This window comes from Budorcas taxicolor, chromosome 19, assembly GCF_023091745.1.
Source record: "Budorcas taxicolor isolate Tak-1 chromosome 19, Takin1.1, whole genome shotgun sequence".
NCBI classification, from domain to species: Eukaryota; Metazoa; Chordata; class Mammalia; order Artiodactyla; family Bovidae; genus Budorcas; species Budorcas taxicolor.
In genome coordinates this window covers 21,288,111-21,311,495 of record NC_068928.1, presented here as the reverse complement: position 1 = coordinate 21,311,495, position 23,385 = coordinate 21,288,111, and the positions used below count along the sequence as shown (strand labels likewise).

The window sequence follows — 23,385 nt, the reverse complement described above, 5'->3', positions numbered from 1 at the left end:
TAGGTAGGACACTCTCACCGACGCTATGAAGCCTAGAATGAGTATTTCCTCAAAATGAGCAATTGGATGCTTGTAGAACCGTGGTAGCTACTGAGGGTAGGGACGAGCTTGATTCCAATTTCCCCTCAAACATAAAAATGTGGTTCTACTAGAATCAAAGCAACAAGTTGCCACTGAAATTGCAGTGACCGGTCAGCAAAGGAGACCTATTGGAAGCGCCTTTGGGTTTATTTTTGTGACAGTCAACTCAACCTAAACCCAGTGTTTAATTATGCGACTCCTCAGCCCGCTCCACAGCCTGGAGCCCTCTTTTGGCCTCTGAAAAGGTTTAACGGGGGGATCAATCCACAGTGCTAGTGTATTCGGCCTCCGAGGCCCAGCATGAAACCTCTATAAGGTTTCCGCCTCGGGGCTGACCGGATCCTAGGAGGACGCCCCGGGGGTCGAGAAGCGTAATCACAGCGGCCCACGTGGGCCGGAACCGCGGGGGGACCCGCGGGTGGTTGGGGCTCGGAGCGCGTCAGCAGCTCGCCCCCTCGGCCCGCCCCCTCGCCCTCCCCTGGGCGGGGCCAGCCCCGACGGCGCTGACTCAGCAACGCGTGGGGGGAGTTTTGTCCCTCCGCGGACCCCGTTTCTCTCGCCCTCCGCCGCCACCGAGCCGGTTTCCTCTTTCCGGCGCTCCGGGTGCGAGAGGCAGGTCGGCTGCCCAGGCTGCGAAGCGCTGTGCCGTCCCGGCCCCGGCCTGAGGACCCCGAAACTACCGTTCCCTCGCCGGGCAGCGTGGACGCCATGAACGGAGCGGGTGAGGCGCCGCTCCTCCCTGCCGAGGCTCTGCCGGGGGCCCTCTCGGGGCTCCGCTGCGTCCCGGAGGGCGGGTGGCGGGGAAGGGCCGGGGCTGGGACCCCGGGCGACGGCGGGGATGGAGCTTTCTGGGTGGGCTGGAGAGGCCTGGAGGGAGGCAGCTTCGTGGGCGAGGACGCCGGGGAAGGGCTTCGCTGCTCTATGGTCACAGCGGGATGCTCTTACCAAGTTGGAGTCCGAGTGTAGGAGATGAGTCCTCCTCAGCCTCTTTTTGATGTTACAGTCCCATCAGGTATTCCAGCAGGACTGAATTCGGAGAAGGTAGCGGCTCTGCTTCAGAAACTGAATTCCGACCCTCAGTTCGTACTGGCCCAGAATGTCGGCACTACTCACGACCTGCTGGACATCTGTCTGAAGAGGGCCACGGTCCAGGGTACTCAGCATGTGTTCCAGCACGCCGTGCATCAGGAAGGCAAGCCCGTCACCAACCAGAAGAGTTCAGGTGAGGTCTTCAAACTTCTTATACACGTCCCTTGACTCTTGAGAGCATACCATTGTGGCGTCCTACCTAAGAACAGTCTTAAAGGGAGCAGAGGTTGGATGGAGAGAACTTGGGATAAATTCTTAAGAGAATAGACACTGATACAGGCAGGCCTGAGGAAGCTACATTCTGACTTGTTTTGCTGCTCTGTGGCTCCTTGGTGTATTTGATTTGAGCACTCAAGTGACTGACTAGTCCAAGGTCATCTGTTTAAATGTACTTCACGGATACTCTGTCCTGAAGCTATGTGATTGCAGCCCGAATCTTGGAGATACTTTTTCTTGGTACAAAGCATGCAAAAATGAGACTTCCCTGGTGGAGCAGTGGATAGGAATCTGTCAATGCAGGGCTCCCGGGTTCCATCCCTGGTCTGTGAAGATCCCACATGCCTGGGAGCAGCTAAGCCTTTGTGCCACAACTGTTGAACCCTGCTCCTCAACTAAGACCCAGTGTAGCCAAAAATTTAAAAAAGAAACATGTAAAAATATTCATACCCTAGAGAACTCCTCCATGTTGCCCTGAAGGCCATGTGTGGGATGGAAAAGACACAACGTAATTGCATCAAAACATCATCAAATGTTTTTAAGCATGCATTTTAGTTGCAACTTGAACAAATGAAAACTGACCTTTTCCAATCCTGTGGCCACTGCTGAGTTTTCCAAAATTTGCTGGCATATTGAGTGCAGCACTTTCAAAGCATCATCTAGAGTTGGACTGTGAAGAAAGCTGAGCACTGAAGAATTGATGCTTTTGATCTGTGGCGCTGGAGAAGACTCTTGCGAGTCCCTTGGACTGCGAGGAGATCCAACCAGTCCATCCTAAAGGAGACCAGTCCTGTGTGTTCATTGGAAGGACTGATGCTGAAGCTGAAGCTCCAATACTTTGGCTATCTCATGCGAAGAGTTGACTCATTGGAAAAGACCCTGATGCTGGGAGGAATTGGGGGCAGGAGGAGAAGGGGATGACAGAGGATGAGATGGCTGGATGGCATCACCGACTCGATGCACATGAGTTTGGGTGAACTCCGGGAGTTGGTGATGGACAGGGAGGCCTGGCGTGCTGCGATTCATGGGGTCGCAGAGTCAGACACAACTGAGCAGCTGAACTGAACTGAACAAATGTGCTAAAGGCTCAGTTCTCACTCAGAGACCAGTTTGTGTGCCTTGCCGGTCAAGAGCTCTTGTTCTACAGTCTGGCACCACAAGAAGGACAGCTACAGTGAAAGATGGGTTATCTAGGAACCTAAATAAGGAGGACATTCTCACAGCAGAATTATACTAAAAGAACTTTTTAAAGCCTGTGTATGTTAGTTGCTCAGTTGTGTCTGATTCTTTGCAACCCCATGGACTGTAGCCTGCCTATCCATTTAAAAACTTCTCCCAGTCTATTTATTTTGGCAGAAAGCAGATCAGTGCTTGTTTGAAGCCAGCCAAAACTCAAAAGTGTACATTTATGGTGTAGATGTATTTTATTGTATATAAATTATACCTCAGTAAAGTTGATTTTTAAATTCTAAGGAAAAAATTATGACCTTGCAATAATTAATGTTTTGTCATCAGAAAATGCTTGGGGTGGTGTGGCCTGTCAGGCCACAGATTATTCAATTAGTAATGTCACAGTGGTCTTACATGGTGTTGAATTGCAGTGACCTCTTAGGGAAGAGCCTGGAAATGTGCATCTGCCACAAATCAGGTCTCATATATTCTGTGGTGTCACTTTTACTTAGAAAAGATATACATAGCACATGAGCTATGTAGTTTATTTTCATGCAGTTTTCACATTAACAGTTCATCTAGATTTCCTCACTAGGAAATAATATTGTATGTATGAGAGAGGTAACTGAGTCATTAGTAATTTATGTATGCTAAGTCATAAGTGATTTTGAAAAACACGGTATGTGTGCTAGTGGTAAAGAACCTGCCTGCTAATGCAGGAGACATAAGGGATATGGGTTTGATCCCTGGGTAGGGAAGATCCTCTGGAGGAGGGCATGGTAACCCACTCCAGTATTCTTGCCTGGAGAATCCCATAGACGGAGGAGCCTGGCAGGCTACAGTCCATGGAATCACAGAGTCGAACATGACTGAAGCACAAAGATCACTTAAGTCGTTACAGAAGATGGTGACATTGTGGAGTTTGTGGTTTCCACTTATAGGACAAATGAAGAATATGATTATATGCTTGAGGGGTAGCATAACATTTTTAGAGCCAGCTTTACGCATGGATTCAAAACATTGCTGTCTCAAAAATAGTAGATGGAAGGAAGATAATGTGTTCTGATTAAAAGAAAAAGCTATGACAAACCCAGACAGTGTATTAAACAGCAGAGACATTACTTGGCTGACAAAGGTCCATATAGTCAAAGCTATGGTTTTTCCAGTAGTCATGTATGGATGTGAAAGTTGGACCATAAAGAAGGCTGAGTGCCAAAGAATTGATGGTTTTGAACTGTGGTGTCGGAGAAGACTCTTAAGAGTCCCTTGGACTGCAAGGGAGATCCAACCAGTCAATCCTAAAGGAAATCAACCCTAACTATGCATTGGAAGGACTGATGCTAAAGCTGAAGCTCCAATACTCTAGCCACCTAATACGAAGAGCTGACTCATTGAAAGCAAAGAGACCATAATGCTGGGGAAGATTGAAGGTGGGAGGAGAGGGGATGACAGAGGATGAGATGGTTGGATGGCATCACTGACTCAATGGACATGAGTTTGAGCAAGCTTCGGGAGATGGTGAAGGACAGGGAATCCTGGTGTGCTGCAGTCCATGGGGTCACAAAGAGTTGGACACAACTGAGCGACTGAACAGCAACAACATGATGGCAAAGGCACTGATGCCAAGATGCCTGTGAAGAGTGTGGAACAGTGTGACAATGACCTGTGAATGTGGAAAACGCAGTGCTTCTATGTCCATTTATTGTAGTGACATGATTTTAAATATATATTTAAGCTACTAAGTTAGATATTAGGTTAAATAGGTAGTTACTATTTCATCTATATTTTTCAGTGTTCATATAATCCGGTTAACTAAATAACTTAAAAAAAATTTCTCCTTGGAGGCGTGGGGATTGACTTATGTTAGGGTCACCTTATATTGAGGTGTATACTGTGTATTCCAGATTAAAGGGTAGGATCTTTTTGAGACTTTTGCCATATACTGCCAAATTGCCTTCAGATATTTTTTACCTGTTTAGATTCTTATCCAAGGTGTGTAAGAATGCCATGTTTCTGGGTCCTTGCCAATACTGGGTGTTATTAATTATAAAATAATGCTTCCCCACTTAACAAGTATCATACGATGGACTTTAAAAAAAATGTTTCTTGGCTATTTGTGTCTTTTTTGACTATTAAATTAGTTATTCATGATCTCTACTCATATTTCCCTATCAATATTTCTTTTTCTAATTTTCTTAGGTGATTTGTAATTGATTTTTTATGTGATATGTAAAGAGATTTTTAAAAATATATTAAGGATATAAAACTTTGTATATATATTACAAATAGTCAAAAAGAAACTACCTTTCTTGTTTTTGTATCTTTCTGCTTTTTGATTGGTCTTAAATTGTCCAAGATGTCATATATTCAGTGTTGGGAAATACAATTAGAACAGTGTAATCTATGTGAACACTCACCCTAATTTCTTGATTTGCTTTCTCCTTTTAGGGCGATGCTGGATCTTTTCTTGTCTGAATGTTATGAGACTTCCATTCATGAGAAGATTCAATATTGAAGAATTTGAATTTAGTCAGTCTTACCTCTTTTTCTGGGACAAGGTATGGAACTGATTTTTCAAGAGTCTTTTTGTATCAGCATCAGCTTTGGTAGGGACTGTTTCTTCATTTCTTGCTTTTTCAGTTGTCGTCTGCCTTCCGTTATAGGTGTGACACCGTTTGTTCTGATTTCCAAAGTATCAAAAATTGATTCTTTTCAAAGGCAGAACCACTGGGTTGGTAGGTGGCTTTTTGGCAATGAAATAATAAGTCTGATGACTTACCTTACTACTTCCTTGTGTCTTTCTTATTTAAAACTTTTTGTTTTCAATAATTTCTCCTTTTAGCATCTTTATGTAGGTCATTTGTCTTTCTAGGACCTAATTCCCTTTCTCTGGGTAGTACTTGTCTGAAAAACAGTAAATAATTTTATTCCTTTTTTTAAAGAAAATCTTTAAAGGGTACATTGTATGTGTCTGTTAGATATTTATTGATTGAAGGGTCTAAGTATCAGATTTTTGTTTCAGAATAAAGCACTGCCTTGTTCAGGATAAACTATTAAAATGTGTACATACATTAAAAGAAAATCCTTCACATATTCTTATGAAGCCAGATATTTCTCTTTTTTTTTTTTGTTTTTTGGCCACACTGTGCAGCATGTGGGATCTTAGCTACTTGTAACTCCTGTGTCTCCTTCATTCCAAGCAGATTCTTTTCCCCAACCAGGGATCAGACCCATGCCTCCAACAGTGGAAGCATAGAGTCTTAACTACTGAACCACCAGGGAAGTCCCAGAGACGGTGCTATTTAGATGTCAACTTTAGTTTAAAAATACCTACTCTGTCAGGTCTGTAGTAGTTCCAGGACTCCTATTCTGTCGCTAATGCCTTTAAAGATATTAGCTCTTTTCTCCTTTAATTTTATTTAACTTCTCTTACTTTAGGTTGAACGCTGTTATTTCTTCCTAAATGCTTTTGTGGACACAGCTCAGAAAAAGGAGCCTGAGGATGGTAGGCTGGTGCAGTATTTGCTTATGAATCCTGCCAATGATGGAGGACAATGGGATATGCTTGTCAATATTGTTGGTAAGAGCCTTTCTGTAAGAGAACTGAAACCCAGCTTCATTGAACAAGGCTCTGTAGTTCAGTGTAGGCCATTTCTTTGGTGTTTAAGTATAGTGTAGAACTGGTCCCCAGAAGGGTATACAGTTAGCTCTAAGAACCTTTATCTCATGTTCTTACCTAGTAAGTACCTTTCTTAAATTGGAGGTAAAGAGATAGGTACTTTAAAGTTTAGAGAAGAAAATGTATTAAGTATAACTAACTTTCTATGAAAAAGTTTCTCTCTTATCTATTGATGTAATCAAGAAACACATTGAAAACTGCAACTGTTTGAAAATATCCTCTTGCAAAAAATTGTCTTTAGGGGAAACTCCCTCATATTGAGTACTTTGCAAAGTGTGTTAGACTAAAAACATAATTCCAAGATGGATGGATAAATATGCAGATTAAATGACCTGTTTAATAATATCATGAGATTGTTCAGTTTTCTGGGTTTTGGTTTTGTTGTCATGTCTGTTTCTTTGTGACCCTATGGACTGCAGCACACTAGGCTCCCCTGTTTACTATCTCCTGGAGTTTGCTCACATTCATGTCCATTGAGTTGGTGATGCCATCCAACCATCTCATCCTTTGTCGCCCCTTTCTCTTGCCCTCAATCTTTCCCAGCATCAGAGTCTTTTCCAGTGAGTTGGCTCTTGTCATCAGGTAGCCAGAGTATTAGAGCTTCAGCTTTAGCATCAGTCCTTCCAGTTAATATTTAAGATTGATTTCCTGGTTTGATCTCCTTGCTATCCAAGGGACTCTCTAAGACTCTTCTCCAGCACCACAATTTGAAAGCATCAATTCTTTGGCACTCAGCCCCTTTTATGGTCCAACTCTCACATCCATACACGACTACTCAAAAAATTGTAGCTTTGACGATACAGACCTTGGTAAAGTAATGTCTCTGCTTTTTAATAACTCTGTCTAGGTTTGTCATAGCTTTCCTTCCAAGGAGCAAGTGTCTTTTAACTTCATGGCTGCAGTCACCGATAGACTAGCAAAATATGGCCTATTTTTAAAAGCAATAGCTGTTTTTGTCCAAATTTCTGACACTTGGAATTTACGTTTACTTTATGGAACATTAAAATTTGTTTTCTTTTAGAAAAATATGGTGTTATCCCTAAGAAGTGCTTCCCTGAAACTTACACGACAGAGGCAACCAGAAGGATGAATGATATTCTGAATCACAAGGTACAACATACAGAGCAGGGCGGGATTGCATGTAATGTGTTTACCTTAGAACTCCTAACTGATTTTCCCGGGACATTCCTGGGCATTGCAGTGTACACAGGCTATATATAAGATAGCTACTCATTGTCCATCCATGGCAGTGTAGCTGCATATTAACTTTAAAAGTAACTAATGGGAGTTCCCTGGTGGTCCAGTGGTTAAAAATCCACCTTCTAATGCAGGGGCAAGGGTTTGATCCCTGGTCATGGAACTAAGGTCCCATGTGCTGTGGGGCAACTAATAAGCCCACCCACCGCATCAAAGACCTAGTACAGCCCAAATAAAAAAATAATTATTTTTTAAAAATAATGGTGATTAGTAGAGTGATTTTTTTCTTCTCTTTAAAAATATCCCACTTTTATTTCTGTTGGTTTTAATTCTTTCTTAGGAGTGCTGAGGAATGAAAGCCCCATTCTCAGTGTGGGACAAGCACATGGGGTACTGTGCCTCTCACTTGGTTCTAGTGGAGGCAGACTGGGACAGCTTTATGGTCTAGTAAAACCAAACACCTAAGGAAGACCTCCTTAAAGACGAGGCAGAGTTCTTAGGCTTCCCCAAACTACCTCAAGTGTAGTTTATCCACTCACTAAAACATTTGATGTAGTCCCTTAACTGCTTTTTATTGCCTCAGTTATCTTAATGAATCATTCTGTCTTCTCTACGTAACCCATTTTCCCAGGGAGGACTGTGAATCCTACAGGGATGCTGCTCTGCCTGCCAGATTTCTTTTTTAAGAACTGGGAGTTGCCCAAATCTGCTGTCTTGATCTATGAGGCTGAAAATTGGATTTGTCATCCCTGGAAGAAAGACTACATTTTAAAATAAACTGTAAAATGTGTTTCCCCAGTATGAGAAGTAGGTTATTTTCCACTCAGGAAACTCTGGGGAGTATTATCCACAGGCTGAAAGATCATTATTAGTAAGGCATTGGATTCCATTTCAGGTGGGAACAAGATCCTCTTTAGCCCTGTGGCTAGGTTTATGACTCACGTTTATCTTAGGCATCTCCCAAAATTGAAAACAACAAAAATGAAAAGTATATTGGGGTTTGGCATAGCCAGGATCATAATGATTTTACAGAGAAGAAATAGACAACCAGGAAGATTCTAAATTAAAACCTATTAGAGTGAATTAGTGGCATAATCAACTTGTCTCCCGTTTTTTCGTGATAGGCATTTTGAAATCACATGTTTTCCCCATTCCCAGACACAACACAAAGGGTACCATCAGTTGCAGAGCAGAAGCAGTTCCATCTAGTATTTTAGGGGACTCATCCATGTCTTTTCTCCTTATGGAGAAAGTTTTTCTGTCTATGTGTAAGTGGAGTTGTTGGGGAAAACATTTGCTTCTATGAACTTTGCCCTGGGTCTTGACTGAGTTAATACTTCAAAACGGAGCTAGCGTTGGTCTGTTAGTCTCCTTTACAGTTGAATTTGGGTAACTGTTGGAATGCTAAATAAGTTTCTGTCATAGATGAGAGAATTCTGCATACGACTGCGGAACCTGGTACACAGTGGTGCAACCAAAGAAGAAATCTCAGCCACACAGGACTCCATGATGGAGGAGGTAATAACAATTACTGGATTTTTTGTGACCCTTTTAAAGAACTCTGAGAATGTTCCTGTCTGTTAAATTGATTAGGAAGCATGGTCATTGTCATTAACATTGAATTGAAAATTATTTAATTTTACAGCTAAAAAGGCTGAGGTATAAACTTTGCAGTTTAGTATAGGACTTGTGGGATTCCCAGGTGGCTCAGCAGTAAGGAATCAACATGCTGATGTAGGAGACACTGTTTTGATCTTTGGGTCAGAAAATCACTGAGAGGAGGAAAGGGCAAGCCACTCCATTATTCTTGTCAGGAAAATTCCCTGGACAGAGGAGCCTGGTGGTCTACAGTCTGTGGGGTCACAAAGTGTTGGACACAACTGAACAACTGAGTATACATACACACGGGACTTGTACTTGAATCTGCTGTTTCCCAGTTTAGGATTCTGTATAATTTCATTCTTTATTCATTTCATAAATATTGAATACTTGCTAGGAGTTCGGCACTGGGAATATAGAGATGAGAAAGAGTCTCTACTCTCAAGGAGCTCAATCCCTTGGTAAAAAAAAACAACACAGGAATAATTATAATAAATCCTTTGCAGGAGATGTATAAAAAAGGACTTGGTGGTCATAGAGGAGGGAGCAAATAAGTCAGTGAACTGAAGGTTTCATGGGACAGATATTTGAACCAGTTCTTGAAAGAGCTGTAGAGATTTACCAGGTAGAAAACTGGGAAAACCGTTCCAGACACAGGACTTGCATGTACAGTGGCATGAACAAAGGTGAAATCTTCAGACAACAGAGTACCTGAAACATAACTTTTTGTGAGTGTGTTTGGTAGCAAATTAAGCTAGAAAGGCAGAGCTGTGAGGGATCTTAGGTAGATGCCAGATCTTTGGCTTTATTCTGTAGCAATAAAAATGGGAAACTATTCATGGTTATAGTGGTTAAAACAATGTATGTGAAGACATTTTGGAAAACTTTAAAGAGCATTAAACAAAGAACAGGGTGCAATATTTATTATCAAGGCAGTTAAAAATCTTTATTATGTAATTACATCAATGATGACATTTAATACTATCCATAATCCAAATGAATAGGTATAAAACTGTGAAATTGCTTTAAGAAAAGTACAAATATTTATGTTTTTGATCTAGTGGACCCATTACTCAAAATCATTCAACTAACAGTTCTTTCAGGACTATTTTTGTGGAATTAAAATGGTCTAAATTTTTTTTGTTTTACTACAGTGGACAACATTAATGCTTCACTCGTGCTTTCCTTTAAATTTTAGAGAGGCTGCAGAGTGTAGTCCTGAGCATGGTCTCTGAGGTCAGACCATCTCGCCTTCTCATTATTTAACAGCCATGTGACCTGGGATAGGTTCCTCACACTGTCAGGTCTCAATTTGTTCATGTGTAATGCCCCTACCCTCTCGCTTGATACAATTTAGTTTCTTAAATACTGTTCAGTGGCTGAATACAGAGGTGTCATTTTGCCTGATACATTTAAACTATTTCATATTCTCCTGTTTCTTTAATGCCTCTACAGCCTCTGCTGCTAAGTCGCTTCAGTCGTATCCGACTCTGTGCGACCCCATGGACGGCAGCCCACCAGGCTCCCCCATCCCTGGGCTTGATAAAATTTAGTTTCTTAAATATTGTTCAGTGGTTGAATACAGAGGTGTAATTTTGCCTGATACATTTAAATTGTCTCATATTTACTTCTCTCTCTACTCCTTAAGTGTTCTTTGTTAAGAAAGGTATCTGTAGTAAAAGAAATAGGCTTTGGAGTAGGACATGGGTTTCACCTTTATCACTTAACAGCTCTGTGATCTTGGATAAAATACTTAACCTGTCTCAGATTCAGTTTTGAGTTTAAAATGCATTCCTCATTGGATTTTTGTGGGGATCACATAAAGAATTAAATATCTGAGTGTAAGTTCTAGTGCCTGGTATATAGCAGTTGTCCAGTAAATGGTAGTTTTCTTGTTTCTTCCTTAGAATGATCTCTCTTCTTAAGGCCATGTCTCTTGCATAATTTGCCTTTATGATTATACTAAGATGGTGGGGTATAGGGGGTAGGGAGGAAGGGTCTGTAAAGAGTTAATGGAAATAGTCTCAGATGGTACTTATTGCAGATCACAAACATCCTATTGACTTAAGATATTTGCTTTAATGATCTTTTAAATGATGTATCTAAAGTCCATTATCTGAGCCTGCGATTAGCTGCTAAGAGGGCAGATATATTCTACATATCTTTTCTCTCCTTTCCTAACCTTGGAAAAAGTAAGACACCACCTTGCCAAGTCCTGAGTATAAATGTTTTATAGGATTATTTACTTAATGATTCTCTGTAAACTGTTGACTACAGAATTCTGTGTGGTAGGTCTTTAGATTTTTACAGTTCCCTAGATGACTTCTCATTAGTGAACCTGACTCTTCTGGTAATGAAGAGTCTAGTTGTGGTTTTAAAGCCACAAATTAGTACCTGTGATTTGCCTAGCCTTGTAGGCACCTCAAAATGATGACTTGAATCAACAGCCATGAAGTTCCCATAGCTTTGAATGAGATGTGTTTATGCTAAAGGCATTCTTTCTAAGGCGGCTTCCCTGGTGGCTCAGTGGGTAAAAAATCTGCCTCTGTGATGCAGGTGACTCGGGTTCGATCCTTGGGTTGGGAAGGTCCCCTAGAAACAGGAATGGCTACCCACTCCAGTATTCTTGCCTGGAGAATCCCATGGACAAAGGAGCCTGGTGGGCCACAGTCCCTGGGGTCAGAAAGAGTCAGACATAAGTGAATTGACTGACCACAGCACAGCACACACCTAGGTATCTCTTTCTTTTTATCTTTCTTCCTTTCTTCTGGAGGGATACCTGTTTCTTTTATTTTTTCAACTGAACAGTTAACTTCTTAGTTTGAAGCATATAATATATTTGAATTACATTTGCTAATCATTCTGCCTTGTTGCACATTAGAGGCTTTTGAGTGTGTTATACCAGGAACATGAATAAGGCTTGTACTTTTAAACTTTTGTAAATATAAGAAATTATGTACTAACTAACCCAGGGCAGGATGACATAGAAAGTCCTTGTGATCCAGAGGTTATCACTGCTAATTCTCTGATACTTTTCCTTAAGTACTTTTTTTTCATTTAAGATCATATAAAATTTAGCTTAAAGAAAGGATCCTATGCACTGTTAATAAGTTCATTTTTTCATTTTCTTTGTGTTTCTCTAGTGCCTATAGTTTTTTTTATATGCAAGCTTTTTTTTAAAATTATGTTTTAATTGAAGGATAACTACAGAATTTTGTTGTTTTCTGTCAAACCTCAACATGACTCAGCCATAGGTATACATATATCCCCTCCCTTTTGAACCTCCCTCCCATCTCCCTTCCTATCCCACCCCTCTAGGTTGATACAGAGCCCCTGTTTGAGTTTCCTGAGCCGTACAGCAAATTCCTGTTGGCTATCTATTTTACATATGGTAATGTAGATTTCCATGTTACTCTTTCCATACATCTCACCCTCTCCTCCCCTCTCCCCATGTCCATAAGTCTATTCTCTGTGTCTGTTTCTCCATTGCTGCCCTGGAAATAAATTCTTCAGTACCACTTTTCCAGATTCCATATATATGTATTAGAATACAATATTTATCTTTCTCTCTCTGACTTACTTCACTCTGTATAATAGGTTCTAGGTTCATCCACCTCATTAGAATTGACTCACGTGCATTCCTTTTTATGGCTGAGTAATATTCCATTGTGTATATATACCACAACTTCTTTATCCATTCATCTGTCGATGGACATCTAGGTTGCTTCCATGTTCTAGCTATTGTAAATAGTGCTGCAGTGAACAATGAGATATACATGTCTTTTTCAGTTTTGGTTTCCTCGGGGTATATGCCTAGGATTGGGATTGCTGGGTCATGAAAGAAAGTGAAAGTGAAGTCGCTCAGTTGTGTCTGACTCTTTGCGACCCCATGGACTGTAGCTTGCCAGGCTCCTCCGTCCATGGGATTTTCCAGGCAAGAGTACTGGAGTGGGCTGCCATTTCCTTCTCCAAAGGATCTTCCCGACCCAGGGATCAAACCCAGGTCTCCCACATTATAGGCAGACGCTTTACCATCTGAGCCACCAGGGAAGCTGGGTCATATGTTGGTTTTATTCCTAGTTTTTTAAGAAATCTACATACTGTCTTCCATAGTGGCTGTATCAATTTACATTCCCACCAACAGTGCACACCTTCTCCAGCATTTATTGTTTGTAGACTTTTTGATGATGGCCATTCTGACTGGTGTGAGGTTATATCTCATTGTAGTTTTGATTTGCATTTCTCTAATAATGAGCGATGTTGAGCATCTTTTCACATGTTTGTTAGCCATCTGTATGTCTGCTTTGGAGAAATGTCTGTTTAGATCTTTTTCCCACTTTTTGATTGGGTTGTTTGTTTTTCTGGCATTGAATTGTATGAGCTGCTTGTATATTTTGGAAATTAAACTTCGTCAGTTGTTTCATTTGCTATTATTTAACCCCATTCTGAGGGTTGTCTTTTCACCTTGTTTATAGGCTCCTTTGCTGTGCAAAAGCTTTTAAGTTTAATCAGTTTCCACTTGTTTACTTTTGTGTTTATTTCCATTACTCTAGGAGGTGGGTCATAGCGGATCTTGCTTTATGTCATCGAGTATACACAAGCTTTAAAGGTTACTTTCCATTTACAGTTATTAGAAGATACTGGCTATAACCTCCTTTTGTACAGTACATCCTTGAGCTTGTCTTACAGCCATTATTAGTTTGTAGCCCCCACTCTCCAATCGTTATATCACCCCTTCCCCCACATACAGTTAACCACTAGTTTTTCTCTGTATCTGTGAGTCTGTTGCTTTTTTGTTATATTCATTAGTTTGCTGTATTTTTTAGATTTCACATATAAGTGATGTCATACAGTATTTCTGTCTGACTTATTTCACTTAGCATAAACATCAAAAATATAAGAATATCTACAGTGAGCTAGCCACTGGGGGATTTAAGCTGAGGAGTGATGTGGCTTAATTTTCGTTTTAAAAAAGATGTCACCCTGGCTGTTTTGAGAACGCATGGTAAAACAGCGGGAGAGGAAGAAGGGAGACCAGCGTGGAGGCTATTGTTCTGTAGATGAGATATGGTAGTGGTTCCCACTAGATGGATGAAAATAAGGATGAAGAGAAGTGGATATATTTGAGGGTGGTGTATCTTCAAAGTGAGGATAACAGGACCTGCCAATGTGGAGGACAAGGAAGAGGGAGGATTTGGGGTGATATAAATGGAAGGTTTCCAGGTAAGGGAGAGAAGGCTTTGAGTGATTATGAGGGAACCTGTATGTGGTCAGGGATAGCAGTGTAAATGAGAGAAGTAATAATTGAAGAAGCAGAATTTGGGAGGAGGGAAAGAGTAAATGTGCTTAACGTAGCGCTTTCAAACTTTACAGTCAAATCCCTTGGGGATCTTGTTAAAGTGCAGATTGACTCAGTAGATCTGGGTGGAGCTGGAGAGTCTGAATTTCTCACTATTTCTTTGATCTAAACAGACTCTAAAAGTGGGAACCACTACCATATCTCATCTACAGAACAATAGCCTCCACACTGGTCTCCCTTCTTCCTCTCCCGCTGTTTTACCATGCGTTCTCAAAACAGCCAGGGTGACATCTTTTTTAAAACGAAAATTAAGCCACATCACTCCTCAGCTTAAATCCCCCAATGGCTAGCTCACTGTTTATCTTCTTATATCTGAAGGTAATCATTTGACTCTTAGTTATCATCCTTGTGAGCTCATTTTCTTTAACATCACAGAAAGGCACACACCTCTTAAGTGTAGGTTTTTGTGTCTTTCCCTGCCCTAAAATATATCTAATGCCTCCAGGAAATTTCTCCTCCTCCACTTGCTTTTGCTGGCACAAGTAGGAGTTTTGTTTTTAAAGCAGATCCCTGCCTTTCTTTCATTCCCCATCAGAAAGCAGTAGAGAGCTGTCTCCTCTCCCCTTTCTCTGCATTGTCAGCAGTCACCAAGGTCTCCACTCTTCTCATGTGACTGGCTCATTTACCCTCGGCACCGAACCTTCTCCAAAGTTCGGCTATTTTCTGTGACCATTTCTGTGTCCTGGCAGTCATTCTCCTCCGTGATCAATAGGTCACTTTACCTTTGAACCTGATTTCTCCATCAGTGAAACTAAAAGGTCAGAGTAGATGATTTCTTAATGGCACTGTAGCTTTGTGTTTTTACAATAGAAGGAAGTCACATTTCTGCAGTGCTTCAGACTTTACTGGACAATCCAGTATTGTAAGTACAAATGACGATTCCAAGATTCTGTTCCTCCTTCTGTGGTACCAGGCACTGAACTCTCAGCATTACCAGTTTTGCTCCATTGCAGGTAGCTTGGTTGTTAACCATTGCACTACCTTCCCATTCTTCTGGGTTGAACAGAAAGTTCATTCAGGTTTTTCATAACATCCTATGGAAAAACCCAGACGAACTTTTTGGCCAAGCCAGTAACATTTCTAATTACTATGGTTTCCTCCATTCTGTGTCTGCCTGTAGCTGGCTTTAAACTCTCACCCTTCTAAGCTTTCATGACTGACTCTCAGCTATTGCATCCTGCCTTCCTCCTCTTACTTGGTGTCTGTCTTCCAGTTTAGCCATGAGGATGGGAATTGACTCTGTCCAACATCATTTGTCTTTAAATTGGGGTCCATACTTTCTTTCCCTGTGTCCTGTATTTCATGCTTTCTGTGTCTTTTGTCTTTTTTCCATTGCTTTTCGGGTTCTATTATTCACCAGTATTCAGTTCTGTATGAAGACTTTTTTCAATGTCCAGTGTCTTTTATTTTCCTGAATGTCAACTTCATCTTGTGAGAAACAGATAACAACTCCCGAGTTGTCCACCAGAGAGCAGTCTCAGATACCCAAAGCTTACTGCCAGCTTTGTATTTTGGGAACAAGGAATAGTTTTTCAGAACAGCAGAGTCTCTTATCAAGAATTGAAGTATCATGGGCCCTGGAGATTATAATTCAGATAATTTTTTAAAATTAGAGCTTGTTTCACTATTGTTAGTTGACTTGGAGCCAAATGTTCCTTCCAAAGTGTTTTAAACTAACTTGAATGTGAATGGCTTTGGATAATTTATTGTCATGGTAAACAAATAATATAAAACAAAGCAACATTGTCTCAGATTACAGTTTTATCAAAATATAAGAGAGAGATGTCACCCTTATCCTCATTCATCCCTTGTATATATCTTTGATAAAAATTCAGCTTTAAAAAATATATGCAGTAAGGCATAAATATTTTTGTTCCAAAAAAGATGAATTATAGAATTCATTTAGATAGCTAAAATGCAGATTTCCTTCAGTGCATTTTTTTTTCCCTTTTACTGATATCTTCATTTAATTTTTAGTTTCTAATGCAGTACAGTTGATTAACAAAGTTGCATTTGTTTTGGCATCGATTCAGTTACAGATAGGAGTACATCTACTTGTTTTTGGACTCTGCTCCCAGATAGCTTCTTCCAGAGTGTTGAGTAGAGTTCCCTGTGTTAGACAGTAGGGCCTTGTTGACTATTTTAGAAATATCAGAAAAGAAAGGGAAGTTGCTCAGTCATGTTCAATTCTTTGTGACCTCCATGGACTGTAGCCTGCCAGGCTCCCCTGTCCATGGGATTTTCCAGGCACGAATACTGGAGTGGGTTGCCTTTAGTGCATTTTTGATGAGAAGGAAGGAATGATTTCACACTTTTTACCAGAGAGGGAGTCAGATGCCCAATAAGGTATATGTAAATCATAGTGTAAAACACTCATATTTATATTTAGAATGTGTTTAAAAGTAATCGGAAGTTCACTTACTTAATCTTCATTAGGCCTAGCCCTAGTCTCCCCCATTTTTTCTCCAGGGCCTAACTGAACTGGGTAAACCAAGTGGATGACTGAGAATTAATTAAAATGACCCCGTACAAAATGTTCATACACATGTGACAATGATTATTAGTTGAAAATACACATCATTTAAGCCTATAAAGCCTTCCTTTGTTAAACATATTATACACTTTAAGTGTCTTGACCATGGTTAACCAGTGGCAGGGTCCTCATAATGAAAATTACCACTTGTGGCCTTGGTGCTGAGGAAATACAAAATGACTGTCCGGTCCTTAGGAATCTCAAAAAGAGCTCTTTAATCCATGGCTAGATTAGCTCAATTACAGTTGCTCATGTGATGCCCGGCTGCTGCTTTTCTGTATTAGAAACTAGCCTGAGAATGATATGTTAAAAGAGAGGCAGGTGGGCCTCCCTGGTGGCTCTGTGGTAAAGATTCTGCCTGCCAGTGCAGGAGACATGGGTTTGATCCCTGGTCTGGGAAGATCCCACATGCCACACAGCAGCTAAGCCTGTATGCCACAACTTCTGAGTTGTTCTAGAGCCCGGAGGCTGCACCTACCGAAGCCCATGTGCCCATGCTGCACAACAGGAGAGTCCACTGCAGTGAGAAGCCCAAACACCACAGCTAGACAGTAGCCCCTGCTTTCCACAGCTGGAGAAAAGCCCACGGAGCAGCGAGGACCCAGCACGGCCAAAAAGAAATACATAACTTTAGAAAGGGAGGGTGGTGGGTGAAGGACCAGCCTTTCAGGCTCATAAGACATAAAGCAGATCCTAGTAAAGGAAGACCCTCTCTTGGAAAACAAACATAAAATGAAAGGCACACATACCTTCATCTGTAGGTTGATGTGTTTCTGTTAAGGTGGTAGAATCAGGCTCTGTCTTCCATATGACATAAGAGTCTTTTTATCCTTAATTATAGGCCTGAAGTCATAGGCAGGCCTATTTCTAATTTTCTAGCTTTGGTTCAAAGAAGAAGTTTGAACCTTGCTTATCAGGGTATCTGTCCCAAGGCTTTTTTGAGGCCTGATTTTTGCAATTTACTGGCTTTAGGACTTAAGTCAAGCTATTTATTTTCCTGAACCTTGGTTTCTTTATCTGTCAAATGTGAATAGTATCTACCATTTTTGTTGAGAAGACTGAGAGACATGGATTGTGGTACAGCACAGTAGACAGTATTTCCTTTTTTGTTTTAAACCCTGAACCGGTGCAGCAATACTTTAGTGTTGTTTTTTTTTTTTTGGACAGTGTGTGACTTCAGATCATGATTCTGCCAGTTACTAGCGATGTGATCTTAAGTAGATTGCTTAATTTCTTTGAGTCTTTTGGAGGAGGGAGGAAGAGGGAAATTACACCTTGAGAGAGTTCTATGAGAATTAAGTTAACCTAGCAGATATATAATGGGTAGCACAAAACAGTCACACTCAGGATCCATTTCTTCTAACTGTAGTGGAATATTCAAATGTAAGGAGCAAATACTGCAGGTGGTAAGTGATGAGACTGGATCAGGGTGGTGACTGGGGTGGAGAAAGAAGAGGCAGATCATAGTGTATATTTTTTCAAAAGTAAAGGAAATTTGATACAGAAGAGAAAGTACTTCTGTGCTCTGACCTTATACAGGGTATGTCTCTATACTTCTGTCGTTCTGTAAGATGAAAATAATATAAAATGTATCCTTGGATTGTAATGATGCCAACTTGAAGGTTTTGTGACATCATTAGAGAGTATGTCACAGTCTCAACCCCAGAAATGGTACCTTTCTACTCCGTGTATCCTCGTTCTGGTATTACTTTAGATAGACATTGTCATCTAAACTCCACCAAAAAGTTAGTGACTTTTCTGGGAGTAGAGACCCCTGTCACAATCAAAGCAAAACCTGGAAGCATAAAGGGAAGGAAATCTATTTATAAAATGTATGTAATTATTTGTCACTTGAAATACAATCAGCAGCAACCCAGATCTTGCTGTGGATCAGTGGTGAGTGATTTCTTGGCTAAGGAAGTTTGACTTGCAGGGCAAATACAAAGCACTAAATATTAACATTTCAGAATTGTATTGTTCTGAGTGTTTATTTGAGAACTCAGAAGTTTGCTGATACCAAATCCTGAACATCAACCTTCCAGTTTTTGGAGCAATATTAAGTTTCCTGTGAAATCTCTGACTTGAATATAGCCTCTGATTTCTTGTGTTCGCCAAGCTTGAAACTTAAAGAAAAGAGGTAAAAATACTGCTTCCCTCTAGCCATTGCTCATCTGTCCTCCTTTTTTCCAGATATTCAGAGTGGTGTGCATCTGTTTGGGTAATCCACCAGAGACATTCACCTGGGAGTATCGAGACAAAGATAAAAACTATCAAAAGATTGGCCCTATAACACCCTTGAAGTTTTACAGGCAACATGTCAAGCCACTCTTCAACATGGAAGATAAGGTTAGAAACGGGCGATGGCAGCCACTGGCTTTTTATTTTCAAATACCTGTTGACAACAAGAAAGAGTATCCAATTCCAAGGTTAATATGCATGGTCATCCAACAAGACACTAAACCAAGTTTTTCCTCTTCTTCTGAAGTATTTTATATACCAGTTCAGTTGGCCACTCAGGATTCCCAGTATTCCTCCTCGAGACTTCTCTAACTGTGGGTCCACATTCAGTTTAATTCCCATCAGCTCCCCTTATCTGGGCCCTGAGTCATTCTCCGGTGCAAAGACAGTAAAAGCCTATTGGGCATTTCTTACCATGGGTTCAGAGCATCACTGTGCTGTGGGCCTCTGGGGACTCTTTCGTGGAAAGGAGCAGTATCTCAGCCCGATTTTTCCCACTAACTTCCACCTGCCTAGCAGGTGCCAGTCTTCCCTTCCTTGTTGGCATCTTGACCCTCTTAAAGGGCTTTACTGGTGGCTCAGATGGTAAAGAATCTGCCTGTAATGCAGGATTTGATCCATGGGTCCTGGGAAATCCCTGGGAAGATCCCCTGGAGAAGGAAATGGCTACCCACTCCAGTATTCTTAGCCTGGAGAATTCCATGGAGAGAGGAGTTTGGCGAGCTACAGTTCATGGAGTTGCAAAGAGTTGGACATAACTGAGTGACTAACACCTTCACTTTTCACTTCACCCTCTTAAAAGCAAATGGCTTTGTTTTATCATTGGAGTCCCAATTCAACTATAGTACCAGGCATTGAGCCTGTCTTGAAACTTGGGAGCAGGGGTCTTGTAATGATGGGCTCCTGAATCATCATTTTGCCTTACTTGGTGCACATAATTCTTTAAAACTAGTTTTGGGGTGACTTTTGCCAATAGGAAAAATGGTGATGCGGTTCCCAAATGTCTCCCTTCAACTAAATAGAATATACAGGGACCTCTCTCAACAGGACTCTGCCACCTTTTGTTTCTTGGTTATTTAACAGTGTGTTCGTAATGCTTATTCTTGTAGGCAGAGGTGATAAGCTTGATATAAATATATGAACTTGGAGGGGAGGTCTCTGTCTTGATATTCCTGGTGTTATGTTCTGATCAACATATTCTTGATCTCCTAGATTTGTTTAGTGAATGACCCTCGGCCTCAGCACAAATACAGCAAACTTTACACAGTGGACTATTTAAGCAATATGGTTGGAGGGAGAAAAACTCTGTATAACAACCAACCCATTGACTTCTTGAAAAAGATGGTTGCTGCCTCCATCAAAGATGGAGAGGTTGGTATTGTTTCTGTGTCTTCTACATACAGAGTTAAAGTCTCTTCTTCCAGATCTTTGGTGGAATAGGAAGATAGGACATATGTTGACATTCTGTCTTCCTCTTTCCTCTGTTTCTAGGCTGTATGGTTTGGCTGTGATGTTGGGAAACACTTCAGTGGCAAACTGGGCCTCAGTGACATGAATGTGTGAGTACAAGAAATTTAAAATAGAAAATTATTTGTGGGTTGTGGCTGTTGGCGTACACTCTTGGTACGAAGTGACTCAGCTGAGGTTCATTCAGAGATTAAGCCTGAGGGTGGGCCTTTTTCTTTCCATTTTGTAGAGTTTGAGGATTCATAGCTGAAACGCTGGAACGCCACATATTTATATGCTCTAACCTGGGAAGTCAAGATCATATCTGAGTTGAAATTGTTGGATGCTCCTAAAAAGTCATGCTACTTGAGGAAGAAACTTTTTTTAAAACTTTTTATTTTGATTAACAATGTTGTGGCAGTTTCAGGTGAACAGTGAAGGGACTCAACCATACATATGCACGTATCATTCTCTCCCAAACTCCCCTCCCATCCAGGCTGCCACATAACACTGAGCAGAGTTCCCTGTGCTGTACCGTAGGTCCTTGTTGGTTATTCATTTTAAATGCAGCAATATATTCATGTCCATCCCAAACTTCCTAACTGGTCCTTCTCCCCTGGTAACCACAAGTCCTTCCTCTGAGTCTTTGAGTCTCTTTCAGCTTTGTAAGTAAGTTAATTTGTATCATTTCTTTTTAGATTCCACATATAAGGGATATAATACAATATTTCTCCTTGAGGAAGACAGTTTAAAAAAAAATTGATTAATGTGTAAATCTGTTAAGTGTATTTGGGATGTAACAAAAGGTTTTCTAGGTCTCTGGTTTGATGTTTGATTCTTCTTACTACTTCCATTATTTTGATACCTTATGTATTTTGTCTTTATGACAACTAGGACTAATTTGGATACACACTTTAAAGCATTCCTTCTGGTTGTTGATGACAACGAAGGTTCGTTTGTGAACCAAATCATACTAAATCCTTGACTGTTAAAATTTATCACATTAGTGTTATTTTTAAGTAATTATTACTTGTAGGAAATTGAATAAATATCTTGACAGTTAACAGTAGGAGAAAGGAAATCTGCTAAAAGAATTCATGAGATTTTCTAAACTTTGAAAATATTCTCCAATATTTTGACATTTATTTAAATTTCACAGTTAGCCATGGTCTACGTGAATTCAGAAACTGAATTCTACCAGCTCAAAGTGAAAGTCACTCAGTCATGTCCAACTCTTTGCGACCCCATGGACTATACAGTCCATGGAGCTCTCCAGGCCAGAATATTGGAGTGGGTAGTCATTCCCTTCTCCAGGGGATCTTTCCAACCCATGGATCAAATCCAGGTCTCCCACATTGCAGGCGGATTCTTTACCAGCTGAGCCACAGGGGAAGCCCAACCAGCTCAAAAGAGACCATTTTTGAAAGAAATACTTCAAAAACTTTTTTTGCTGTTGTTTTCTTTCCAGATTGACAGTGCAGCCTTTCGTCAGTTTTTTGATTAGGGGAATTTATGTTAATAACTTCTTATTTTTCTGAGTGCTCTTGTGACACAGAGAGAATGGAATCCCATTGAGAGACTAGATTCTGCACGTCCCATGTTCTCAGAAGAGCTGCAGCCCAGATTGGTCTGGCGCTGCTGAGCCCCTTCAGTTTCGTCTGTGATCTTCTCATAGCCAGAAGCCAATTATCCCCCGTGATTGTACTTTCTATATTCTGTGCTATTCTTTTTATAACAGCTATGACCATGAGTTGGTGTTCGGTGTCTCCATGAAGAACATGAATAAAGCTGAGAGGCTGACTTTTGGCGAGTCACTTATGACCCACGCCATGACCTTCACTGCTGTCTCAGAAAAGGTATGACCCCCAGCATGCAGACACCGGTGTCTGCACAGGGGGACCTCCATTCCCCTGCGGGCCATTTAATCCAGCGGAGCTTCTTCAGTGTATGTGCTTCCTGTTAGAAGTTAGGTTCCAAGCGAGACATTGTACCCACCTCTCTGGGGGGTTGGCTGCATGCTTTCAGAAGTCATAAAAATAGGAACTGTCCATGAGGAACAAAATTTGGGTCAGCAGGGAGTAAGGAAGTAACTGCTTCTCTGTAACTTTGGAAATTCTCAGTGTGAAAAGAGGTCAGCAAGGAAACTTGGAAGAAGACCACTTCAGTTTAATAAGGAATTAAAGTGTGCCCTGAAAGTGTTCATATCTTGATGGTTAGTGTTCAGCCTCACCTTTGTCATTCGGATTCTTCTGCAGTAAAATGTCAATAACAGTAATTAGTAGACTCCATGCCCATTACTGAGTTTATTCAGAGTTTCAGGAAATGGGATGTAGAGTATTTTGAATTTCCCTATGGAATATTCTGACTAGTAACACCACTGTTTCTAGGATACAGTGTTGGAAACAATAACTGCAGTATTATCTTTCACAAATAAGCCTCCTCATTCCCAGTCTGTAGAAGAGAGTTTTACTTCTGTGCTCAAGGATCATAAAGAAGAGAAGACATCAAACTACGCTTTAATTCTTTACCACTGCAAGCAAAAATGTTCTTTCCAAGCCTATCTAATTACTGGAAAGAGTGTCACAGAATAAGTGTCTTGACATTAGAAGCAAAATATTAGAAGGAGCTAGAAGGAGCTTTTCAGAAAATACTCTAAATATTGAGATAAAATGTAATCGTAAATAAACTAGAAAAAAGTACTATTAAACCACTTAAATATGAACAACTTGGTATTTTATTCTATGTTTGGCCCTGCTATATTATAAAATTTAGTGGATT

General features: G+C 40.8%; 1 protein-coding gene across 1 annotated transcript in view; it reads left to right on the top strand.

The window, feature by feature from the left end:
* The first annotated feature begins 614 nt into the window (after positions 1 to 614).
* Positions 615 to 23,385, top strand: part of BLMH (bleomycin hydrolase) — a 41,927-nt gene continuing 19,156 nt past the window's right edge. Inside the window, exons 1-10 of the mRNA XM_052657419.1 lie at positions 615 to 802; positions 1,085 to 1,303; positions 5,005 to 5,114; positions 5,995 to 6,136; positions 7,257 to 7,345; positions 8,858 to 8,950; positions 19,114 to 19,269; positions 20,374 to 20,532; positions 20,653 to 20,720; positions 22,346 to 22,463. Coding sequence (XP_052513379.1) covers positions 790 to 802; positions 1,085 to 1,303; positions 5,005 to 5,114; positions 5,995 to 6,136; positions 7,257 to 7,345; positions 8,858 to 8,950; positions 19,114 to 19,269; positions 20,374 to 20,532; positions 20,653 to 20,720; positions 22,346 to 22,463 — 1,167 coding nt within the window. The 5' untranslated portion in view covers positions 615 to 789. The remainder of the gene's footprint in view (positions 803 to 1,084; positions 1,304 to 5,004; positions 5,115 to 5,994; positions 6,137 to 7,256; positions 7,346 to 8,857; positions 8,951 to 19,113; positions 19,270 to 20,373; positions 20,533 to 20,652; positions 20,721 to 22,345; positions 22,464 to 23,385) is intronic.